General features: G+C 35.2%; 3 protein-coding genes across 3 annotated transcripts; all 3 read right to left on the minus strand.

The window, feature by feature from the left end:
- Positions 1-5,313: 5,313 nt before the first annotated feature.
- On the minus strand, positions 5,314-8,279 carry LOC138308133 (uncharacterized). The gene is made up of 3 exons (XM_069249074.1): positions 7,931-8,279; positions 6,794-6,847; positions 5,314-6,111 (listed from the first exon to the last, which is right to left on the minus strand). Exons 1-3 carry the CDS (start codon positions 8,178-8,180, stop codon positions 5,471-5,473), a joined length of 945 nt encoding a protein of 314 aa, XP_069105175.1. The 5' UTR covers positions 8,181-8,279; the 3' UTR covers positions 5,314-5,470.
- A 4,621-nt stretch (positions 8,280-12,900) lies between these two features.
- LOC138308125 (uncharacterized) lies at positions 12,901-16,927 on the minus strand. The gene is made up of 3 exons (XM_069249070.1): positions 16,412-16,927; positions 14,825-14,878; positions 12,901-13,954 (listed from the first exon to the last, which is right to left on the minus strand). Exons 1-3 carry the CDS (start codon positions 16,659-16,661, stop codon positions 13,314-13,316), a joined length of 945 nt encoding a protein of 314 aa, XP_069105171.1. The 5' UTR covers positions 16,662-16,927; the 3' UTR covers positions 12,901-13,313.
- Positions 16,928-21,462: 4,535 nt separating this feature from the next.
- On the minus strand, positions 21,463-25,178 carry LOC138308227 (uncharacterized). Its single transcript, XM_069249208.1, has 3 exons — positions 24,739-25,178; positions 23,158-23,211; positions 21,463-22,288 (listed from the first exon to the last, which is right to left on the minus strand). Exons 1-3 carry the CDS (start codon positions 24,986-24,988, stop codon positions 21,648-21,650), a joined length of 945 nt encoding a protein of 314 aa, XP_069105309.1. The 5' UTR covers positions 24,989-25,178; the 3' UTR covers positions 21,463-21,647.
- Between the last annotated feature and the right edge of the window lie 1,757 nt (positions 25,179-26,935).

Raw genomic sequence — 26,935 nt, forward strand, 5'->3', positions numbered from 1 at the left:
ATTCATCATATAAAGAAGAAGAATTGTTAAATAACTATGAAGAATAATTGAAAGTTTCAATAATTTTTTTACGTTTTTAACGGTTTCAGTGTGCAAAATGTGTGTGTATATGTGCTACTATCCACAGAAAAAAGTGTGTAAAACTTTAAAAGAAACACTTAGGTGTCTGGAAACGATAAAAAAGAAAGCATAACACTTATTACAGCTATTTGAACAATAATTGGTTATAATCGTGTATATATATGTCTAAATAACACAAAAAATGATATAAATACAGTGTAATTTATTTTGCAGTCAGAAATTCATTCCATATAGAACATAGTGCCACTGGATTTTTAGCCCACCATCAACAGATGGTGGGCTATTCAAATCGCCTTTCGTCCGTGGTCCGTCGTCCGTCCGTCCTTCCTTCCGTCCGTCCGTCCGTCCGTCCGTCCGTCCGTTAACAATTCTTGTTACCGCTATTTCTCTAAAAGTACTGAAGGGATCTTTCTCAAATTTCATATGTAGGTTCCCCTAGGACCCTTGTTGTGCATATTGTATTTTGGGACTGATCGGTCAACAAGATGGCCGCCAGGCAGCCATCTTGGATTTTGATAGTTGAAGTTTGTTACCGCTATTTCTCAGAAAGTACTGAAGGGATCTTTCTCAAATTTCATATGTAGGTTCCCCTAGGACCCTAGTTGTGCATATTGCATTTTGGGACTGATCGGTCAACAAGATGGCCGACCAGCCGCCATCTTGGATTTTGATAGTTAAAGTTTGTTACGGCTAATTCTCAGAAAGTACTGAAGGGATCTTTCTCAAATTTCATATGTAGGTTCCCCTAGGACCCTAGTTGTGCATATTGTATTTTGGGACTGATCGGTCAACAAGATGGCCGCCAGGCAGCCATCTTGGATTTTGATAGTTAAAGTTTGTTACCGCTATTTCTCATAAAGTATTGAAGTGATCTTTCTCAAATTTCATATGTAGGTTCCCGTAGGACCCTAGTTGTGCATATTGCATTTTGGGACTGATCGGTCAACAAGATGGCCGACCAGCCGCCATCTTGGATTTTGATAGTTAAAGTTTGTTACCGCTAATTCTCAGAAAGTACTGAAGGGATCTTTCTCAAATTTCATATGTAGGTTCCCCTAGGACCCCAGTTGTGCATATTGCATTTTGGGACTGATCGGTCAACAAGATGGCCGACCGGTGGCCATCTTGGATTTTGATAGTTAAAGTTTGTTACCGCTATTTCTCAGAAAGTATTGAAGGGATTGTTCTCAAATTTTATATGTAGGTTCCCCTAGGACCCCAGTAGTGCATATTGCATTTTGGGACTGATCAGTCAACAAGATGGCCGCCAGGTAGCCATCTTGGATTTTGATAGTTAAAGTTTGTTACCGCTATTTCTCAGAAAGCACTGAAGGGATCTTTCTCAAATTTCATATGTAGGTTCCCCTAGGACCCCAGTTGTGCATATTGCATTTTGGGACTGATCGGTCAACAAAATGGCCGACCGGTAGCCATCTTGGATTTTGATAGTTAAAGTTTGTTACCGCTATTTCTCAGAAAGTATTGAAGGGATTGTTCTCAAATATCATATGTAGGTTCCTCTAGGACCCTAGTTCTGCCTATTGCATTTTGCGACCACCATCTTGGATTTTGATAGTTTAAAGTTTGAAAAGCAGAAAAAAGAAGTGTAAGTTTGAAAAGCAGAGAAAAGATCCCTCTTTCATTTGTCAGACATAGATTAATCTTTGGTGGGCGCCAGGATCCCTCTGGGATCTCTTGTTTCGTGATGCAATTAATTATATTTAATATATTTATCTGTGAGTAAAGTAAGAAGTTCAAAGTTTTCAGTGCTATTAATGGTGTAAAGTAAGTAATTTTTAGCTCTCCTGGCCCGAAGGGCCGGTGAGCTTATGTCATGGCGCAGCGTCCGTCTGTCCGTCAACATTTCCTTTAAATCGCTACTAGTCATAGAGTTCTGCATGGATTGTAACCAAATTTGGCCACAAACATCCTTGGGGGAAGGGGAACAGAACTTGCATAAAATTTGGCTCTGACCCCCCGCGGGCAGGAGGGGCGGGGCCCGATAAGGAAATAGAGGTAAATCCTATAAATCACTACTTTTCCTAGAGTTCTGCATGGATTGTAACCAATTTTGGCCACAAACATCCTTGGGGGAGGGGGAACAGAACTTGTATAAATTTTGGCTCTGACCCCCCGGGGGCATAAGGGGCGGGGCCCAATAGGGGAAATAAGGGTAAATCCTACAAATCGCTACTTGTCCTAGAGTTCTGCATGGATTGTAACCAAATTTTACCACAAACATCCTTGGGAGAAGTGAAACAGAACTTGTATAAATTTTGGCTTTGACTCCCCGGGGCGGGGCCCAATAGGGGAATTAGAGGTAAATATTCGAATTCCTTCAGAAAAGAAACAATGAACCTGTATTCAGAACCCAGGTGAGCGATACAGGCCCTCTGGGCCTCTTGTTGTAACTGAAGAAAAATATTTCATCGTAGGATCCTATTTTTGATAGAGAAAAAATACCATTTGTCAGCGGTGGAACATCTAAAACTATTAAGATTGAAGGGATGGAATTAAATGTATAAAAATAATCTATCATGGCCAGTAACTATCCCAAACCTGTCCTTCACTCCCAAGAAACAGAACCATTTGACACAAGACAGCATCCTTCACTTCAACACAAGGTGTAACTACGATATTGTAGCTCTTAAGACTTTTCGGCGGATATTGTTGTAGGCCGGGTACGTATGTTCTTTCTACACAAGGCGTCGCTTTTCAAAAACATTAAACAAGTCGACAGGCTGTCAAGACTAATGAGTGTGTTACTATAGAGATGTCTCGCCTTAATGACACCAATAAAATTCCTCATCTGGAAATATTGACAAATACTAAACGTCATTGATGGAATAAAAACAACTGTATTAAAAAAAACTATTTTAAAATAGGCGCAACTGCACATTTGCCTTAGGATACCGTAGGATGTTTTCTGAACACAGGCATAGGCCTCTTTATTCAGCTCCTTCTTTTCATCTTTCCCTGTTGGGGGAGGGGGCGGTAGTCTTATAGCACATTTTCATTTTTCAAGACGTGCTTCGAATGTTTTGATGTATGGCGCTTCCGATGGTAGATTGTTTCATGCAGATACAATGCGAGAACTAAAACAATATTTTCCAATGTCTCTTTGAGATCTGCTTATAGATAATTTTATAGTTGCGACCCCTAGTAAAACTGTGATTACGTTGCAGGCTGAAGGTGACTGATTGATCGTATTTGTTGAAGATTTTGTAAGATTCTATCATGTCACCTCTGATTCTTCTCTTGGCTAATAGAAGGTGCAATGTTTTTCAGTCTATCTGAATATTGAATATCCTTAATAGTTGGGATTAATTTTGTAGCTCTTCGTTGGACATTCTCGATCGCTGTTATGTGTTCCAGTGAGGGTGCCAGAATATATTTTCATATTCTAGATGGGGTTTCACTAGGGCCTTATATAACATTATGAAGTTCTCGTCCAAATGAGAGAAAATTCTTTTGATCAGGCCAGTAATGCTGTTTGCCTTATTGACCTTGTCCTGAATGTATTGATCAAAAGTAAGTTTGGAGTCTACCATGATGCCGAGGTCGGTCTCACTCTCCACTGTCTTGAGCTGGTATTTGTTGTTTTCTTTCGTAAGATAGAAGTGGTGAGGATCAGGATCATCTGATGATTTACCCAATCGTAATACAACACTTTTATCTGGGTGGAACCTTAGTGACCATTTGTCCGACCATTCTCGGAGAGCAGTTAGGTCTTTGCATTTTTATTTTATCAGCATTACATGTGATCTCTTTGAAAATCTTGGTATCGTCTGCAAACAGTTAGGTTACTGAGCTGACCAGGGTTACCTTTTTTTAGAAGTGGTTGAATTTCTGTCTGATGATCTCATTTCTACTATTCGGTATAAATCTGACATGGAAAAGTTATTGAGAGGGGTGAAACTTTTATGAACACTTTTTGCTTTTTATGGGAGGGTCAAAGTTTGCTGGACAGGACGTTAAAGTGACAATTCAGTCTAAGTTTACATTAAAATGTGTACATATTTCGGAAACAAACCAGATCCAATAGAAATTAGATCAGCTGATTTTACCGTAATATGCCAGAAAAGCCCACTGCAGTGAAATGTATATGAAATTTCAAGTTCGCTTGCTGTCCCCCTTACACATAATGGTCGGATGTCTTGTATGCCGAAACCTGGCCCTTGCCAGTGTAGTTAAGAACGTTTTGTCAAGAACTACTCAAATCGCTCTTACAGTAGTGTGTTTACCTTATTAGATGCATGTTCATCAACTCCTCAGTGGTTATGTATTACATTTGTTTAACGTGCGTGACTGGCTCGGGTATATACATGTTGTTCCTGCTTAATTAATCGTATTGATCAACAATTTGGAATTTCAACGGTATCAATCAAAATACTTAGCAATGTTGTGAAATTTGTCAATATTTTTTGTTATATGTTTCATAAGGAATGTAGAACAATACATCTATGTCACTTTTTGCTTTGCTGTTATGTAACAGAATTAGCCTAATTGAATTGTCCCTTTAAGATATATAACGAAATTTAAATATTGTCCTTAATTCCATAATTACTTTATAGTTATGTGATAAGTAGATTCCTACAGGAATGACCATGTAATGTGATATTTATTAAACGAAATCACTAGTTTGAAATAAATATGTATTGAACAATTAAAGGATTTTTAAATTGCAATTATTTGAGATTTGAATGCAGTCTAGGTGGCAGATAAATAGAATAGCGCCCGTTAGGCCGTTAGGGCGCTATGAATAATTATCTACCACTCAGATTGCATTTATATCTCCAGTAAATGCAATCTAACAATCCTTTAATTGTTATATTTACATTTTACTTTCTAGTTGAAAGTAAACCATAATTTAGATGCGAGTGAACATTTGAATTTCCCGCTTCAATCATTCAACCTCAACAGCCATGTTCAATGTGATAAAAAATAGTCCCTATAAAAATTGAAGTAACAACAAAATTTCAATATTTTTCAATAGATTTTCAGTTTACTTTCAATAATCCAGACATTTAAAAGATTGTTTTATAGTTTTCATAACCAAACTGGTTCATTCAACTACTACGTCAATTTTCCCGTGCGGACTAACATGGTGTCAGTAAACAAGACTCACATCCATTTATATAGATATTACTACACCAGTCTAGGCTGCATTTATTGGCTCATAATGCAGATCACGATTATCATTAGAGTAATTGGAGTCGCTGTGGCAAAATATAAATATATGCATATATATATTATGTACTCATGTAAGATCCTCTATCAATCAAACACCAATCTGCTCTACCGAATCTCATTGTGTGCTGATGGATTGCAGTATACCTTCTTAAACATTGAAAACCTGAATTGGAGATTTTAGACAGAAGTCTGATAGCTATCCTAAAATGTCACAGGGAAAACTGGAGATGTCCTTTTGAGCATTAAGTCGAAGGCGTACATAAACTTTGTGGGGATTATAACCACAGAACACAGGCCATAGATCCTTGTCACCGTCTACATTTGTAAATGTGTATACCGTACTGTTCCTATTGATGTCAAACACGGTGATGACTCTATCCAATCTGTTAACGTAAAACCCAAGTGTCGAGTTTATCTCTGTACCGGAAGTGACGTCACTCAACTCGTAGCGTTGTTCAAAAGAGCCATTGCTTTGAATTTCGAAATTAATATTTTGCAAGTTTGTATTCATAGCAGCATAAATTGACCAAGTCCCCTTTTGACCTGCGATAACAGTCATTTCATCGATGCTGTCCTCTTTTGACAAGCCAATCTCGAATACCAGATCGTTTGCAGCTAAGGTCTGTTTAATTCTGTAGAAGATTTCCACTTCGAAGTATACCTTCTGTGTGTTTGTAATAGGACTAGATCCTTGTACACCTCTGTAGACACTTGGCTGGTCAGTTCCTTTGATCAAGTCGTCTGTATTGTCTTGTCCTCCGTTAAACAGTGTCAGGTTATCTCTGGACAGGTACAGCAAACTATGTAGTGTTGATGGATCCATGTGGAAACGGGGACCTGAAATATCATTTTATTACCGTCATTTGTACCATAACTGGGCAAACATTTTGACATATTATTTTTTCTCAAGTAATCTATTGAAAACCAGAAGTTTTGATGTATTGAGCTGTGAAAATCATTCAAATGACTAGATTCAGACCACATCTGTATCACCGACTAACCATGCTATAATTTTACTAGTGTCTATAGCAGGTACTGCCAGATAATCAGCCAATAAAGGGACAAAAATGGCGTCCCCGTTTGTAACGTCGCTTCTGATTGGCTGAGGTAACGGCGTAATGATTTTATAGACAAAAGAGTCTCAAAATGAATTTTGAATATTGAAGATATTATTTTGAGTAAATTGAATTATAAGGATTAATTTGAATAGATTGTTTATGTTATGGAGATTTAACACAGAAATCTTAAGTGTACTTTTATCATGAACCGCCGCGGTTTATTTAGAGTACATTTTTGTGTTATAACACCATAACATAAAACAATCTATTGAGATTATAAATCCATAAATAATGTATTAGAAACTAGATAATCATAAGGAACATATAATATAATTATATATTAGGAAAACAATGTTGAGTGTATAGTGTAATTGCATTGTTAAAAAAACAATTGAAAAAATACTGAATTAATTACAAAAATGTATTTAAAACGTGCTTGTTTAAAATTATATATTACTTACATATAAGCCCATCAATTGTGCAGACATCGGATAGTGGACAGCCACTTGCTGCACCTGTATAAATTTAAAAAAAAAAAACAAGATACGTGTAGATAAAAGATATCTTGATGGTACAATCAGTGTTCATAATCTGATCGTCTCGTATACATTAAGGTACATACATTTCGTTTCTTCGCCATCTAGCCCTGCATATTTGGCATGTAGTCCTACTCGGGGGACTAGATAGTTTTATAATATCCTATATTTTCCATATTCCGCTTGCGGTACATTAAAATCTTTAGTTGATGAAGCTTCTTTTTTAAATAATATAGAAATTGTATGCTTTGTGAATAAAACGTTCTCAGAACTGGGACTGATTCATGTACCACGTGATGCATGAAAAGTTTGTACGAGATGTTTGTATAGGGACCGCAGAATCAAACCAAAAATAGATTCCTGGAAATCCCCTTTTGGGCACAAGATTTCATAGAAAGGTGCATGTTTCGGAGCCTGCTGATAGGGTATTCAGAGCGCATCAGTTTCAAATGTTAAATGTTTGAGTTGGGCAATACATGTAGATGTAAAATATGTTAAGAAATTTTAAAATTCTGTTAAGTGTGTGTCTGACAGGGGGAGGTAATCAATATTGGAATTTCATGAATATTTTGGTCAATTTTTGGTGCGGAATTCAACATAAGATGGCACCCCAACAATAAAAGTTTAGCAAGTTGGTAGATCTTTATTTTTTTTATTCCCAGGTATGCGAGATGCCATTCTTCAAAATTAGTGACAGGTGACCAGACTTGAAAACTCCGTTTAACCTGGACAGTGGCAAACGTTAATATATCGTATATAGCGAAATCATTTGGCTCTGCGGTCTCTATATATTGGTAATGGAATGATCCTTAAATATGATTGCCCGCGCTAACAACATCATTTCAGCGGGAAGATTACAAATAGTTAAGTTTCATCATCACTGTAGATACTAGTCTCGCATAAAAGAAATCTTGGTAAAAGAAATCTTGAGTAAATCTGCCGCGCAAGGGAATAAAACAGCGTGTGTAATGTCAATTTTTTGCACTTTTATGTTAAATGAAATAGAGAGAAAAAGACATGCGTTTTCTGAATATATACCAAAAATAATAATATGCACTTGACCTGTTCTGTGGGTCGATGATTTTATTACAGCGATTTCCTCCTCCAGACGTTTCACGTTCTCTTCCAGATGATCTAATTTAGATTGTAGATCATCCAACATTCCGAACATTGTCAACCTCACCCGCTCCAAGATGGCTTGTTCCAGAGAGACATACTTCCTTTCCTCTCCAATCAGTTGTAATTCGCAACTGGTGTTGAGCTGAAGCAAAATAAAAAGACAGAGGATGGACGATCCCTCGCTGAAAATCATTTTAGCTGGTTGATCGGCACGATGTTGAAACAATGAGAGAAGTCTGAAGAATGCACTGGCAGCTTCTACTCATGTAGGGGAGTATCCCCGAATTTATACTCGAATTTACAAGAATTTACAAGGAACAAGGAACTTTTTTAACTATAAATACACTCAACTCATACACACTCTCTCTGAAAAACAAGACGATGCACTATTCGTTGTTCATAAGTGAAAATACGTCGAAATAAAGCTTGAAAGTATATTGGTTTAAGTACGGGCTTCCTCTTAGTTCCTTCTAACGAATCCTGAACCTCATGGTGGTTTATAGGAGACAATTGGTCACGCTTTCTGTAGGTGTATAAAAATGTATATATTCATACTATATATTTACTGAGAAATAGACGATTTTCCCTCATAATATAGAGACCAAGTAAATGTTGTTATTTTTTTTACATAGACGACGGTTTTAAAGATTTGTAATGCATTGTTATTAAAATAGCTGAATAATATTAACAAAAATACGTTCAGTCTATAACTAATATCTAAGTTCTCAGATAACAATAGACAAACGGGGGTCCTTCAACTCCTCCAACTCCAACCAGGGTAGCTCCTACTCCAACCCCAAACAGGGTAGCCATTCCAAAATAAGACACATTTTGCATTGAACAATTCTTAAAGATGCTTCACGGCCGACAGAGCATAAACGATTCTCTTCAGTTGAACAATATATGGGGTTTATTCCTGTATAAATATGTCTAATTAACACAAAAAATAATATGAGATAATTCATTTTGCTTATGCGCAATTAGTAATTCACTCCATACAGGACATAGTGCTTCGGAATATTTTCGGGATGCAATTAATTATTTTTTTAAAGTTAAAGTAAGTAACCTTTGTAACTGGAGAAAATACTCATTCGTTTGTTCCTGTTTTTGATAGCGAAAAGATGTCATTTATCAGCGATGAAGCATTTGTGTTTTTAAATTTTCACTATCAAAATGCATATTTTAAACTAAAATATCAATTTCGATTTCCGAATTCATATAATTTACCAAGAGATAATAAATACCCGTCAGAAACATTTGTCCATTTGAAATTAAGGATCACTTCGGAGGTCTTTTCCAGCTTTATGTAAGTGTATATAAATGAACATTCTCGATATTCCAAGGTTTACTACCACTGTCGTTATTCCGTCTTTGTATATTACAGAGTTAGCTCCCTTGTGGGTAGGTATCAATTGTTACGTCATTATTTTGTGAGTGCAATTCACGTTGTTTTCTCCTAAACATGACGTTACGATCAATACCTACCCGCAAGTTCAGATAACTCTGTCATATGCAAATTCGTCATATAACGTCACTAGTAGTAACCCTAGAAGCATCGAGGATTATAAATTATAATTGACCATGCATGTTCACTTTTTCCAGTCTATATTTTGTCAACTTGGTTTGTAGTCATTCTTTGTTTGGTATCAAATATATGATATTTAACATTTAAAGCATAGTTCTGATGTCATCTATTGTTGTTTCTGTACTTTAACTCCAGGATTATGGGACCAATACCTGTAACTGTCCTATATGTTACCTTTTACTGTCTTATATATGTGACTCTAATATAAGACAGTCACTTATAAAACAGCAAAAGGTAACTTATGGAAGAGTTACACAATGAGGGTGAGTATATGTCTCCGGGCATAATCCCATATTTATGTTAACACACAACCTGCCGGAATCCCTAAATCCCATTGGGTTGTTGAATGGAATTGCACATGGTATAAATAAATCCAAGATTGTCCCTCGAGAGGTCGAAGTTTTAAATCCTCTGAATTCAATGTAAGTTCTGGGGGCACAGACTGTTTTGAACTAGCCTGGAAAATCATTATTATATGCGATCATTTTAGCAAGACGCTTTCAAACAAACGCCTAAATTGCAAGTCTAGTTTCATATGTGATCTTGATCACATCAGACATTTGACAGAAATGTCCTTTTAGCAATAAAAGTTACTAAAGTCACCTTATTACATCGCTTAAATTAATATAAGAAAGTAATATCCCTCCATCACTGTCGGTGGACATGGTTAAAGTGAATTTGCAGATAGTTGCCCAACCAAAAAACATGCTTCATGCATTCCGTTCATGAATGCTATTCATCACATATAACACAGGCAAAGGTAATTATATGTTGCTATTGTCTATATTGGATTTGTCGTGGTTGAATGTACATTGGTAGAGTTACCTGAGCTCACAGACAAAGGCAAAAAAACTGGCTTATATTAGAAATAAAAGTGTACTTTATTAACACAAAGACTTGCTATGTTTTAAGTTAGAGATAAGCCGAAAACTGTACAATATGTTGGAGAAAGAACAGGTCTCGGCTCTGACGGGCCTCGATACAGTTCTTTCTCCAACATGTTGTACAGTTTTCGGCTTATCTCCATAACTTAATGTATGATTATATAGTATAAGTACTATGTAGTAGAACGATGAATAGCACATACACACATTTACACAAAAAATATATCTGTGGAGAAAACAATCTTCTGGGTTAATTTTTGATTGAAGTGGACGGTGTGATTTGAAACATCACATTTTGATTTCAGACCACCTGAGAACAACGAATAGGTTGAATGTGCAGTACTTTCATTTTCGAAAAGAAAACATTTGTATTGTTAATTATGCAAACATGCATACTTTTCAGACAACATATTTGGGCACTACTGCTGTAACTTGTGTGTATGGTCCAGACAGTGAAATTCCGGTAATAATCACACAATACATGTATGTCAAATATCTACTTTATATTCACAATATCTCTTAATAAAGCAAACATGTACATGTATTACCATATGATTTTATTTAATTTTCAACGTAGGCATGAAATTCTGTTTCAAAAAATAAGAAAAACAAGTTACTCATAGAAAATGTTTGACTTCTCAGCAGAGAAGATTCTTAACTTCTGATTATAAAATTCATTTTCCAGAAACCTAATTTTTACCCGAAATAGAGGCTTCAAACCAAGGAAAGGGCGCTTATAGAGTTCAGTACGGTAGGTATATAACCGATTAATTTTGTCGTCTTATATATCATCAGCGTTGCGTGTAAATTTTTTTTCTGTTAATAAAATTCTCTTCTGAGACAAAAAGTTGAGATTTATTCTTCTTAGACAACAATAGCTGGCAGTTGATTGGTTGCATGGGGACATGTAACATATTCTGACGAGATAATATTGTTATTTATATACTCTATAGATAGAGCACCTGATTTCTCGAAATGGGATGTTAATGCCTCCGTAGTTTATGCTTCAGTAGTTTCTATACCATTGTCATGGTCGAGCCGTTGTTTTTTCTACTGGAATTTTTCTTTTTTATGCCCTTCCGATTCTGTGTTAACTTAAAATCTATTAGGGCTGTTACAAGAAAATCCATCCATCCATCCGTCCGTCTTTCCATCTGCATGAGCGAGGCTTCGGCTGCAATCTCATCGGCGGGCTATAAACAAGTCTATCTTTTCGGGACTTTGTATATCTATATATGGCTGTCGCCGTTACTATTAAAACATATACAACTGTGGACTTTTTATCGCCGGCCAGTGAGATTGCAGTCGAAGCTTCGCTCATGCATATTATTTCGGCCACACCACTAGTATGAATTTTAATTAGCTGACGTTCAAGGTGTTTGCATTAATGGGGCTTTTATCGTCTTAATGACGACACTTTGTATAGATATGTAGGATGATTTTGAAAGGAAAATAATCGCTCTTTCCAACCGTAGGAGCCGTGTTTATGATGATATACTAGAAATATGTTTTTATTGCCGCTTAAAGTGGGCGGGTTAGAAATTTGGAGTCTGAGGCTTTCCACCCTTCTCGTATATAGTACCATGTCGAATATGATTTTTATTGTTTTTTGATAAAGACCACTAAAACGTCTAAAATGATCCTAGGGCACTCTGGTGGGTCTATGATAATATAATCTGTAACTAATCCTCAGATTCCTGTGGTCTGATAGTGTGCTGGAACGCCGTTCGTCGCGAAGGTAATTTGGTGTACTGACACCCTATATTTCAAGCACCCGAGTGACTGAGAGTATATATTCCCCCCTGACATGGTGAACAGCATGGGCGGTGCATTGAAAAGCAACAACAGAATCGTAAGCGTATTGACGCACAGTGTAAGTTTTGTAATACCAACTACAAACTATGCAAAGGCAAAAATGCTTAAGTGCCCGCTGCATGTTTCGGTGTCATGTAGCGAACTTGTATAAGACACTTCGTCCTCTATGTTTTCATTTACGGAAAACCTATTATTATTTATTTGTATTTAATGACTCTTAAAGTTACTTATTCCATGTACCAATTTGAAGTGTTCACTCTAATTCTAGTCACCTAGTTACATAAAATGCGGTTATATGAGCATTACAGATTGTATGTGTTGTACCGTATTTGTTCAGTTGGTGGCCCTAGTCTCCGTTACAGTATACCCAATAAGTTTGGATATTTTGTATTGTGTATCTATTTCATGCTAGTTTCGCTAAGTCTGTGCACATTGGCACTTCAGATATAAGGTGGTAAAACTTATATAATTCGAGTATTGGTCACATCATTTTGATATGCACGGAGGGTTCACTGCTGAACAGATACGGTAATGATTTGTAAACATTTCCTTAGATGTCTCGTTTTTATTGATTATAGTCAATCTACGTACAAATGTATACCTGGTAACTTAGAGGCAGTTCCGTACTAAACAGTGTTTATTTTCTTTTTTATTGTAAAGAAGAAACTCAATTTATTTGCTATACTCATAAAGTAGAAACCTGTAATTCATGTTATATTCATAATAATGAGTTAGTGAGGTGGTAAACAGTCATACATAAGAAGTATCAATTTGTCTTTCACGAATTGTCGTAAATCAGTTATACGTGTAACTCGAAGGAAAAATAATTATCTGTACGCAAACAAGGAAACTTTGTATAACTTCCATAGCCTTTTATTCAGACATTTCAGAATATAGACAAACTTTTAATGTAGTCACATTGTAACATTGTCTTGTATTTGTGTAATTGTAATTTTACGGGATTCAAAAAAAAGATTGATGCAGTTATCTTGAAGAACTCTGTTATCTGTTTATCTCAAACTTCACGGGGCAGTACAGATAGCTATCCTAAAATGTCACAGGGAAAACTGGAGATGTCCTTTTGAGCATTAAGTCGAAGGCGTACAGAAACTTTGTGGGGATTATAACCACCGAACACAGGCCAGAGATCCTGGTTACCGTCTACATCTGTAAATGTGTATACCGTACTGTTCTTGTTGATGTCAAACACGGTGATGACCCTATCCAATCTGTTAACGTAAAACCCAAGTGTCGAGTTTATCTCTGTACCGGAAGTGACGTCACTCAACTCGTAGAGCTTTTGAAAAGAGCCATTGCTGTGAATTTCGAAATTGATATTTTGCAAGTTTGTATTCGTAGCACCATAAATTGACCAAACCCCCTTTTGACCAGCGATAACAGTCCTTTCATCGATGCTGTCCTCTTTTGACAAGCCAATCTCGAATACCAGATCGTTTCCATCTAAGGTCTGTTTAATTCTGTAGAAGATTTCCACTTCGAAGTATACCTTCTGTGTGTTTGTAATAGGACTAGATCCTTGTACCCCTTTGTAGACACGTGACTGGTCAGTTCCTTTGATCAAGTCGTCTGTGTTGTCTTGTCCTCCATTAAACAGTGTCAGGTTATCTCTGGACAGGTACAGCAAACTATGTAGTGTTGATGGATCCATGTGGAAACGGGGACCTGAAATATCATTTTATTACAGTCATATGTACCATAACTCGGCATACATTTTGACATTTTATTTTTTTCTTAAGTAATCTATTGAAAACCAGAAGTTTTGATGTATTGAGCTGTGAACGTCATTCAAAGACACGAACAAACATGTGCGATTCTTCATAAACTTCAGCAGAGATTTAGACAGTACATTCTCTGATTTTGTTACAACACTCCGAATTCCTGTATCTCGAGAGTTCTTTTTTGGCTGTATGTATGTTTAAATGAAAACATATCTGAAAAAATACTGTATAATTATAATATATCTTAGAATATGCTAATGACTAGGTTCGGACCACATCTGTGTCACCGACTAACCATGCCATAATTTCACTAGTGTTTATAGCAGGTACTGCCAGATAATCAGCCAATGAAGGGACAAAAATGGCGTCCCCGTTTGTAACGTCGCTTCTGATTGGCTGTGGTAACGGCGTAATGATTTTATAGACAAAAGAGTCTCAAAATGAATTTTGATTATTGAAGATATTATTTTGAGTAAATTGAATTATAAGGATTAATTTGAATAGATTGTTTATGTTATGGAGATTTAACACAGAAATCTTAAGTGTACTTTTATCATGAACCGCCGCGGTTTATTTAGAGTACATTTTTGTGTTATAACACCATAACATAAAACAATCTATTAAGATTATAAATCCTTAAATAATGTATTAGAAACTAGATAATCATAAGGAACATATAATATAATTATATATTAGGAAAAAAATGTTGAGTGTATAGTGTAATTGCATTGTTAAAAAAAACAATTGAAAAAATACTGAATTAATTACAAAAATGTATTTAAAACGTGCTTGTTTAAAATTATATATTACTTACATATAAGCCCATCAATTGTGCAGACATCGGATAGTGGACAGCCACTTGCTGCACCTGTATAAATTTAAAAAAAACCAAGATACGTGTAGATAAAGGATATCTTGATGGAACAATCAGTGTTCATAACCTGATCGTCTCGTATACATTAAGGTACATACATTTCGTTTCTTTGTCATCTAGCCCTGCATATTTGGCATGTAGTCCTACTCGGAGGACTAGATAGTTTTATAATATCCTATATTCTCCATATTCCACTTGCGGTACATTAAAATCTTTAGTTGATGAAGCTTCTTTTTTAAATAATATAGAAATTGTATGCTTTGTAGATAAAACGTTCTCAGAACTGGGACTGATTCATGTACCACGTGATGCATGAAAAGTTTGTACAAGATGTTTGTATAGGTACCGCAGAATCAAACCAAAAATAGATTCCTGGAAATCCCCTTTTGGGCACAAGATTTCATAGAGAGGTGGATGTTTCGGAGCCTGCTGAGAGGGTATTCAGGGCGCATCAGTTTCAAATGTTTAATGTGTGTGTCTGACAGAGGGAGGTGATCAATATTTGAATTTCATGAATATTTTGGTCAATTTTTTGTGCAGAATTCAACATAAGATGGCACCCCAACAATAAAAGTTTAGCAAGATGGTAGATCTTTATATCTTTTTATTCCCAGGTATGCGAGATGCCGTTCTTCAAAATTAGTGACAGGTGACCAGACTTGAAAACTCCGTTTAACCTGGACAGTGGCAAACGTTAATATATCGTATATAGTGAAATCATTTGGCTCTGCGGTCTCTATATATTGGTAATGGAATGATCCTATAAAATATGATTGCCCGCGCTAACAACGTCATTTCAGCGGAAATATTTCAAATAGTTAAATTTTCATCATCACTGTAGATACTAGTCTCGCATAAACTTTAACGGAACTCAAGTGGTATGTGAATTATGTCCATTGCAAGCCCGCTATGGTTCCAAAATAGAAATTAAAAGTTTATCAATAACAATTATATTGTTACAACATCTACATTTATGACCCAAAATGACCTTACAATACAACACCAAAAGATTTCTGGTGTAAATCCAAGTTCACAATGACTGTTTATTTCCCTGTTTTGTCGTGTAACTTACTGATAGTCAACTAGCGCGTGTTAATTAGGGCGCGCAGGGAAACATAAGACGACCCGCATTATGAAATTTAAAACATTTAGTTTACTTACTCATTTACAATTGTCCTCGGAGTGATATACATATTATATACTCTAATACCTTCTTGAAATGTAAATTAAATACTTGATATTGTTCACAGTAAAAATGCTTTTCACGACCACGAAAGCTGACGGGTCTTTTATGATATTTGAAATCAGTTTACATGTCATTATAAAGACAAAATAATCACAGCCCGATTAAAGAATCTTTCTTAAAAACATTCTAGGTAAAAGAAATCTTGAGTAAATCTGCCGCGCAAGGGAATAAAACAGCGTGTGTAACGTCAATTTTTTGCCACTTTTATGTTAAATGAAATAGAGAGATAAAGACATGCGTTTTCTGTATATATAACCAAAAAATAATAATATGCACTTGACCTGTTCTGTGGGTCGATGATTTTATTACAGCGATTTCCTCCTGCAGACGTTTCACGTTCTCTTCCAGATGATCTAATTTAGATTGTAGATTATCCAACATTCCGAACATTGTCGACCTCACCCGCTCCAAGATGGCTTGTTCCAGAAAGACATACTTCCTTTCCTCTCCAATCAGTTGTAATTCGCAACTGGTGTTGAGCTGAAGCAAAATAAAAAGACAGAGGATGGACGATCCCTCGCTGAAAATCATTTTAGCTGGTTGATCGGCACGATGTTGAAACTCTGAGAGAAGTCTGAAGAATGCACTGGCGACTTTTGAGTATCCTCGAATTTATACTCGAATTTACAAGAATTTACAAGGAACAAGGAACTTTTTTTTAACTATAAATACACCAACTCATACACACTCTCTCTGAAAAACAAGACGATGCACTATTCGTTATTCATAAGTGAAAATACGTCGAAATAAAGCTTGAAAGTATATTGGTTTAAGTACGGGCTTCCTCTTAGTTCCTTCTAACGAATCCTGAACCTCATGGTGGTTTATAGGAGACAATTGGTCACGCTTTCTGTAGGTGTATAAAAATGTATATATTCATACTATATATTTACTGAGAAATAGACGATTTTCCCTCATAATATAGAGACCAAATAAATGGTTTTTTTTTACATAGATGACGGTTTTAAAGATTTGTAATGCATTGTTATTAAAATAGCTGAATAATATTAACAAAAATACGTTCAGTCTATAACTAATATCTAAGTTCTCAGATAACAATAGACAAAAGGGGGTCCTTCAACTCCTCCAACTCCAACCAGGGTAGCTCCTACTCCAACCCCAAACAGGGTAGCCATTCCAAAATAAGACACATTTTGCACATTGAACAATTCTTAAAGATGCTTCACGGCCGACAGAGCATAAACGGGTAAAAATATATGGGGTTTAATCCTGTATAAATATGTCTAATTAACACAAAAAATAATATGAGATAATTTATTTTGCTTTCGTGCATGCGCAATTAATAATTCTCTCCATACCGGACATAGTTCTGCAATACATAAGGATCATCTCGGAGGTCTTTTCCAGTTTTATTTAAGTGTATATAAATGAACATTCTCGATATTCCAAGGTTTACTACCACTGTCGTTATTCCGTCTTTGCATATTGTAGAGTTAGCTTATGATTATAACATTTATTTTCCGGAAACCTACATTTTACCCGAAATAGAGGCTTCAAACAACGTGGAGGGCGCTTATAGAGTTCAGTACGGTAGGTATATAACCGATTAATTTGCTCGACTCATATATTATCAGCGTTGCGTGTAATTTTTTTTTTTTTAATAAAATTATCTTCTGAGGCAAAAAGTTGATATTTATCCTTTGCTACAGAGTATAATATTAGTAGGTTTCTATGTTTCGCTGCCCGATAGCGTTTTGTCCTATGAATATGCTTCAGTAGGTGAAATCTAGAATTGTATACAGAGGCTGTAATCATTGCTTTAGTAGTAAACAGGACATACAACGGTATCAAAGCCTATTACTGTTTAAGCGTCCATAGATATTGTTTATATTCCCAGTATATAAGATTATTTCTTGTAATGTTTGTTAGCATTACCTCTTGAATTGTTTTCACTTTTCATTGTATGATTTAAATTTGGCCTCAATCATTTAAGTACTTTTATGTAAGTTTTAATTGGCACTTGTATAAAGATTGAAGTAGAATTCAATATTTAAGTGTGATGCCACCGTTAAAGAACATTGAGCTTATTAATAACTGTTGCGAGAAGCAAACGAGATTACAGATCTTATGCGTGACCTTCCCCGACTATGCTTGTGTTAGGTTAATTGGCTCGTGTAACTAGGTGCCCTAAAAATGACGACCCGACATGATGGTTGATATACAAAGGGCATCTACAACCATTTGGAAGATTTCTATTTTATGTCATCATTGATAATTTAAACCTGCATTGTCAGCTTTAAGCTTTAATTGGCTTTAGTAATGTCCAATTATCATTTTATCAATTTCATGCTAAGCTTATAAAGATATATTTGAAAGATTTTCTATTATATCTAAACATGATTGTTTAAAACTTGCATTGTTAGCTTTAAATCTTGGTGTTTAATTTGATATAAAGCTGACAGAGATGCAACACTTATTGCGACAAGGAAACAAGTATACATACTTAGGTCATATCAAATCAGGGAACGCTTGCGTAATTAGTTTGGGTGGAGATAACTTTAGAGAGGTTGCAAACACTTTAGATATCCTGTATCAAAATGATATGACGGCTTTGGTACATGTGAGCATACACATGTTTTCTACTCCAAAACAATGTATGCAAAAACGAAAATGTCATAAATATTCCATCAAGGGGGTAGATATCACTTATAAATCCTTAATTCCATTGTGCGAATTTGAAAAAACAGTTTGGGTGGATGTGTTGAAATGTTTCAGCATATCTTATTTACCTATAGTGTCGGTTTACTGCCAACACAGCGAAATTAAAACTAAAATGTTTTTGCGTTTGACGTATTTTCGCAAATTACTAATTTTGTTATAATAACAATGTAAATATCTACATTGTTATTGGATTGCTTAATTTTCGTTATATTTCTTACAAAAAAAAAAAAAAAAAAAAAATGGAAGACCCAAACTTGACGTAATACAGTATCCCATATATCTATATTTTCTTTTGCATATTTGGAAAGGGTTACTCTGACATTCTTTTTGCAATATATTATTTTCGTCAATTTGTGTTATTTTGTATTTGTGTAATAAATACTTTGAATTAATTGAAATAAGGGTTTAAATGATGTATTCAATTAGTCAAGAAAAAAAGAATAGCAAAAAATGTGAAAACAGAATCTTGCAAACCTTATTATTTATGCAACACAGGAAAACAAACAACAAAAAATGATGAAATATGTTTTGCAGAAAACAAAAATTCAACGCACATATACGATAACACATCTTTAAAGTATATATCAAATTACGAGTGGTGCAAATCTGATTACACAAGATGCCTGGTCTTTGGGCATATTTATGAAGCTAGGACAATTTTAGTGTGAACAATCTAATTGGTTTTTCTCTGATAAGTTCGTCAGATATTGAGAGATATTTAATTCAATTGCAAGTTTCCTGGCGACATTTGTGACGTCACAGATGGATTTGTGAATCTCGTCTCTTTGTATAGAAGTATAAAGACTGGCCACATTTGAGATTGTCTCCTTAATTGTTTTTCTGTGGAAGTGGCCTTCTTGATTCATTACGGTACACCACACATCCTTCGGCTTTACATTAATTCCGAGGAATTTACCAATCCTATAAAGCTCTGACGAACAATTGGTCTTCAGTGATTCGTATAACACTATTGTACAGTTGTGGTGAAATTTTGTCATCCATTGTATGTTTTTCATCCTCCAACGTTTGATTCTCTCGCTAGCAAACGATCTCCACTCTAAACAGAACACAATCATTAGTATATAAACGACGATCTCCACTCGAAACAGAACACAATCATTAGTATATAAACGATTTCCACTCTAAACAGAACACAATCATTAGTATATTTAGCGATTAAATTTGTTCGATTTTGTATGTAATGGAGATATACTTACAAACATCTGTGTACTCTAAAATAAGAGTGAACTCAGATTTTTGTTTTAAAATTCATTTTGGAACTCTATCGCTTACCTGGTTTCTTATGCCAAGTAATTTTCTGAATACAGGTTCATCATTTATGCTCTCCCTCTAGGTGGAAAAGAGCCAAGATTTATACAAACGTTCCCCTTTGCTCAAGGAAGTTTGTGGCAAAAATTGGGTACAATCCATGCAGAACTTTATGACAAGTAACGACTTTAAGGAATTGTTGACAGACAGACGATGAACGTCGCGTCATAGTATTTTAAAGCTCATCACTGGCCTTTCACATTCACAGCTCATTCTCACTTCCACATAGTTGATGAAAGTGTCTAGTACCTATGTTTTCTTGGTGCTAGAAGGTTTGAAATGTTGGTAATTTTAGACGCCCTAGCCTGTCAGAATATTTGGTGTCGTGGTCACACACCAATAAGATATGAACACATTTTAGATATATATCGAAAGATTGTGGCCGTGTTCGGAAGTGAAGTCGATGGCTTTTGGAATAGAGATAAAAGTAGCATTCAATATTTAAAGGCCACTTCATTTCTTCCCACCTGAAAAAAAATAGTTTCTTAAAAACAATAGTAACGAAAAGGAACATTATTTTTTCCGACGGCCTGAATTAAAGGTTACAACGCCAAACAATGCAATATCCAACGTAATCTCTTTGTATTAGAGCTGAAAATACATTTCGCGAAGGTTTTTCCGTCAGTGGCGCTGTAGTGATATTCAACTAACGAGCGAGGTATATTTAGGGTGAGACGGTGGTAAACATAATAGGACCCGCGATATGAAATATTAACATAAAATTATATTCTAATTGAATTAAAATTAATTTTATAATATTGATTATAAGTATAGTAATTAATGTTTAAGTTAATAAATTTTGTTATATGAACATTACGTTACAGTATACCCAATAAGTTTGGATATTTTGTATTGTGTATCTATTTCAAGCTAGTTTCGCTAAGTCTGTGCACATTGGCCACTTCAGATATAAGGTGGTAAAACTTATATAATTCGAGTATTGGTCACATCATTTTGATATGCACGGAGGGTTCACTGCTGAACAGATACGGTAATGATTTGTAAACATTTCCTTAGATGTCTCGTTTTTATTGATTATAGTCAATCTACGTACAAATGTATACCTGGTAACTTAGAGGCAGTTCCGTACTAAACAGTGTTTATTTTCTTTTTTATTGTAAAGAAGAAACTCAATTTATTTGCTATACTCATAAAGTAGAAACCTGTAATTCATGTTATATTCATAATAATGAGTTAGTGAGGTGGTAAACAGTCATACATAAGAAGTATCAATTTGTCTTTCACGAATTGTCGTAAATCAGTTATACGTGTAACTCGAAGGAAAAATAAATTATCTGTACGCAAACAAGGAAACTTTGTATAACTTCCATAGCCTTTTATTCAGACATTTCAGAATATAGACAAACTTTTAATGTAGTCACATTGTAACATTGTCTTGTATTTGTGTAATTGTAATTTTACGGGATTCAAAAAAAAGATTGATGCAGTTATCTTGAAGAACTCTGTTATCTGTTTATCTCAAACTTCACGGGGCAGTACAGATAGCTATCCTAAAATGTCACAGGGAAAACTGGAGATGTCCTTTTGAGCATTAAGTCGAAGGCGTACAGAAACTTTGTGGGGATTATAACCACCGAACACAGGCCAGAGATCCTGGTTACCGTCTACATCTGTAAATGTGTATACCGTACTGTTCTTGTTGATGTCAATCACGGTGATGACCCTATCCAATCTGTTAACGTAAAACCCAAGTGTCGAGTTTATCTCTGTACCGGAAGTGACGTCACTCAACTCGTAGAGCTGTTCAAAAGAGCCATTGCTGTGAATTTCGAAATTGATATTTTGCAAGTTTGTATTCGTAGCAGCATAAATTGACCAAGTCCCCTTTTGACCAGCGATAACAGTCCTTTCATCGATGCTGTCCTCTTTTGACAATCCAATCTCGAATACCAGATCGTTTCCATCTAAGGTCTGTTTAATTCTGTAGAAGATTTCCACTTCGAAGTATACCTTCTGTGTGTTTGTAATAGGACTAGATCCTTGTACCCCTTTGTAGACACGTGACTGGTCAGTTCCTTTGATCAAGTCGTCTGTGTTGTCTTGTCCTCCATTAAACAGTGTCAGGTTATCTCTGGACAGGTACAGCAAACTATGTAGTGTTGATGGATCCATGTGGAAACGGGGGCCTGAAATATCATTTTATTACAGTCATATGTACCATAACTCGGCATACATTTTGACATTTTATTTTTTTCTTAAGTAATCTATTGAAAACCAGAAGTTTTGATGTATTGAGCTGTGAACGTCATTCAAAGACACGAACAAACATGTGCGATTCTTCATAAACTTCAGCAGAGATTTAGACAGTACATTCTCTGATTTTGTTACAACACTCCGAATTCCTGTATCTCGAGAGTTCTTTTTTGGCTGTATGTATGTTTAAATGAAAACATATCTGAAAAAATACTGTATAATTATAATATATCTTAGAATATGCTAATGACTAGGTTCGGACCACATCTGTGTCACCGACTAACCATGCCATAATTTCACTAGTGTTTATAGCAGGTACTGCCAGATAATCAGCCAATGAAGGGACAAAAATGGCGTCCCCGTTTGTAACGTCGCTTCTGATTGGCTGTGGTAACGGCGTAATGATTTTATAGACAAAAGAGTCTCAAAATGAATTTTGAATATTGAAGATATTATTTTGAGTAAATTGAATTATAAGGATTAATTTGAATAGATTGTTTATGTTATGGAGATTTAACACAGAAATCTTAAGTGTACTTTTATCATGAACCGCCGCGGTTTATTTAGAGTACATTTTTGTGTTATAACACCATAACATAAAACAATCTATTAAGATTATAAATCCTTAAATAATGTATTAGAAACTAGATAATCATAAGGAACATATAATATAATTATATATTAGGAAAAAAATGTTGAGTGTATAGTGTAATTGCATTGTTAAAAAAACAATTGAAAAAATACTGAATTAATTACAAAAATGTATTTAAAACGTGCTTGTTTAAAATTATATATTACTTACATATAAGCCCATCAATTGTGCAGACATCGGATAGTGGACAGCCACTTGCTGCACCTGTATAAATTTAAAAAAAAACCAAGATACGTGTAGATAAAGGATATCTTGATGGAACAATCAGTGTTCATAACCTGATCGTCTCGTATACATTAAGGTACATACATTTCGTTTCTTTGTCATCTAGCCCTGCATATTTGGCATGTAGTCCTACTCGGAGGACTAGATAGTTTTATAATATCCTATATTCTCCATATTCCACTTGCGGTACATTAAAATCTTTAGTTGATGAAGCTTCTTTTTTAAATAATATAGAAATTGTATGCTTTGTAGATAAAACGTTCTCAGAACTGGGACTGATTCATGTACCACGTGATGCATGAAAAGTTTGTACAAGATGTTTGTATAGGTACCGCAGAATCAAACCAAAAATAGATTCCTGGAAATCCCCTTTTGGGCACAAGATTTCATAGAGAGGTGGATGTTTCGGAGCCTGCTGAGAGGGTATTCAGGGCGCATCAGTTTCAAATGTTTAATGTGTGTGTCTGACAGAGGGAGGTGATCAATATTTAAATTTCATGAATATTTTGGTCAATTTCTTGTGCGGAATTCAACATAAGATGGCACCCCAACAATAAAAGTTTAGCAAGATGGTAGATCTTTATATCTTTTTATTCCCAGGTATGCGAGATGCCGTTCTTCAAAATTAGTGACAGGTGACCAGACTTGAAAACTCCGTTTAACCTGGACAGTGGCAAACGTTAATATATCGTATATAGTGAAATCATTTGGCTCTGCGGTCTCTATATATTGGTAATGGAATGATCCTTAAATATGATTGCCCGCGCTAACAACGTCATTTCAGCGGAAATATTTCAAATAGTTAAATTTCATCATCACTGTAGATACTAGTCTCGCATAAACTTTAACGGAACTCAAGTGGTATGTGAATTATTTCCATTGCAAGCCCACTATGGTTCCAAAATAGAAATTAAAAGTTTATCAATTACAATTATAATGTTACAACATCTGCATTTATGACCCAAAATGACCTTACAATACAACACCAAAAGATTTCTGGTGTAAATCCAAGTTCACAATGACTGTTTATTTCCCTGTTTTGTCGTGTAACTTACCGATAGTCAACTAGCGCGTGTTAATTAGGGCGCGCAGGGAAACATAAGACGACCCGCATTATGAAATTTAAACATTTAGTTTACTTACTCATTTACAATTGTCCTCGGAGTGATATACATATTATATACTCTATACCTTCTTAAAATGTAAATTAAATACTTGATATTGTTCACAGTAAAAATGCTTTTCACGACCACGAAAGCTGACGGGTCTTTTATGATATTTGAAATCAGTTTACATGTCATTATAAAGACAAAATAATCACAGCCCGATTAAAGAATCTTTCTTAAAAACATTCTATGTAAAAGAAATCTTGAGTAAATCTGCCGCGCAAGGGAATAAAACAGCGTGTGTAACGTCAATTTTTTGCCACTTTTATGTTAAATGAAATAGAGAGATAAAGACATGCGTTTTCTGTATATATACCAAAAATAATAATATGCACTTGACCTGTTCTGTGGGTCGATGATTTTATTACAGCGATTTCCTCCTGCAGACGTTTCACGTTCTCTTGCAGATGATCTAATTTAGATTGTAGATTATCCAACATTCCGAACATTGTCGACCTCACCCGCTCCAAGATGGCTTGTTCCAGAAAGACATACTTCCTTTCCTCTCCAATCAGTTGTAATTCGCAACTGGTGTTGAGCTGAAGCAAAATAAAAAGACAGAGGATGGACGATCCCTCGCTGAAAATCATTTTAGCTGGTTGATCGGCACGATGTTGAAACTCTGAGAGAAGTCTGAAGAATGCACTGGCGACTTTTGAGTATCCTCGAATTTATACTCGAATTTACAAGAATTTACAAGGAACAAGGAACTTTTTTTTAACTATAAATACACCAACTCATACACACTCTCTCTGAAAAACAAGACGATGCACTATTCGTTATTCATAAGTGAAAATACGTCGAAATAAAGCTTGAAAGTATATTGGTTTAAGTACGGGCTTCCTCTTAGTTCCTTCTAACGAATCCTGAACCTCATGGTGGTTTATAGGAGACAATTGGTCACGCTTTCTGTAGGTGTATAAAAATGTATATATTCATACTATATATTTACTGAGAAATAGACGATTTTCCCTCATAATATAGAGAACAAATAAATGGTTTTTTTTTACATAGATGACGGTTTTAAAGATTTGGTAATGCATTGTTATTAAAATAGCTGAATAATATTAACAAAAATACGTTCAGTCTATAACTAATATCTAAGTTCTCAGATAACAATAGACAAAAGGGGGTCCTTCAACTCCTCCAACTCCAACCAGGGTAGCTCCTACTCCAACCCCAAACAGGGTAGCCATTCCAAAATAAGACACATTTTGCACAGAACAATTCTTAAAGATGCTTCACGGCCGACAGAGCATAAACGGGTAAAAATATATGGGGTTTAATCCTGTATAAATATGTCTAATTAACACAAAAAATAATATGAGATAATTTATTTTGCTTTCGTGCATGCGCAATTAATAATTCTCTCCATACCGGACATAGTTCTGCAATACATAAGGATCATCTCGGAGGTCTTTTCCAGTTTTATTTAAGTGTATATAAATGAACATTCTCGATATTCCAAGGTTTACTACCACTGTCGTTATTCCGTCTTTGCATATTGTAGAGTTAGCTTATGATTATAACATTTATTTTCCGGAAACCTACATTTTACCCGAAATAGAGGCTTCAAACAACGTGGAGGGCGCTTATAGAGTTCAGTACGGTAGATATATAACCGATTAATTTGCTCGACTCATATATTATCAGCGTTGCGTGTAATTTTTTTTTTGTTAATAAAATTATCTTCTGAGGCAAAAAGTTGATATTTATCCTTTGCTACAGAGTATAATATTAGTAGGTTTCTATGTTTCGCTGCCCGATAGCGTTCTGTCCTATGAATATGCTTCAGTAGGTGAAATCTAGAATTGTATACAGAGGCTGTAATCATTGCTTTAGTAGTAAACAGGACATACAACGGTATCAAAGCCTATTACTGTTTAAGCGTCCATAGATATTGTTTATATTCCCAGTATATAAGATTATTTCTTGTAATGTTTGTTAGCATTACCTCTTGAATTGTTTTCACTTTTCATTGTATGATTTAAATTTGGCCTCAATCATTTAAGTACTTTTATGTAAGTTTTAATTGGCACTTGTATAAAGATTGAAGTAGAATTCAATATTTAAGTGTGATGCCACCGTTAAAGAACATTGAGCTTATTAATAACTGTTGCGAGAAGCAAACGAGATTACAGATCTTATGCGTGACCTTCCCCGACTATGCTTGTGTTAGGTTAATTGGCTCGTGTAACTAGGTGCCCTAAAAATGACGACCCGACATGATGGTTGATATACAAAGGGCATCTACAACCATTTGGAAGATTTCTATTTTATGTCATCATTGATAATTTAAACCTGCATTGTCAGCTTTAAGCTTTAATTGGCTTTAGTAATGTCCAATTATCATTTTATCAATTTCATGCTAAGCTTATAAAGATATATTTGAAAGATTTTCTATTATATCTAAACATGATTGTTTAAAACTTGCATTGTTAGCTTTAAATCTTGGTGTTTAATTTGATATAAAGCTGACATAGATGCAACACTTATTGCGACAAGGAAACAAGTATACATACTTAGGTCATATCAAA

This window comes from Argopecten irradians, chromosome 14 (genome assembly GCF_041381155.1).
Source record: "Argopecten irradians isolate NY chromosome 14, Ai_NY, whole genome shotgun sequence".
NCBI lineage: Eukaryota > Metazoa > Mollusca > Bivalvia > Pectinida > Pectinidae > Argopecten > Argopecten irradians.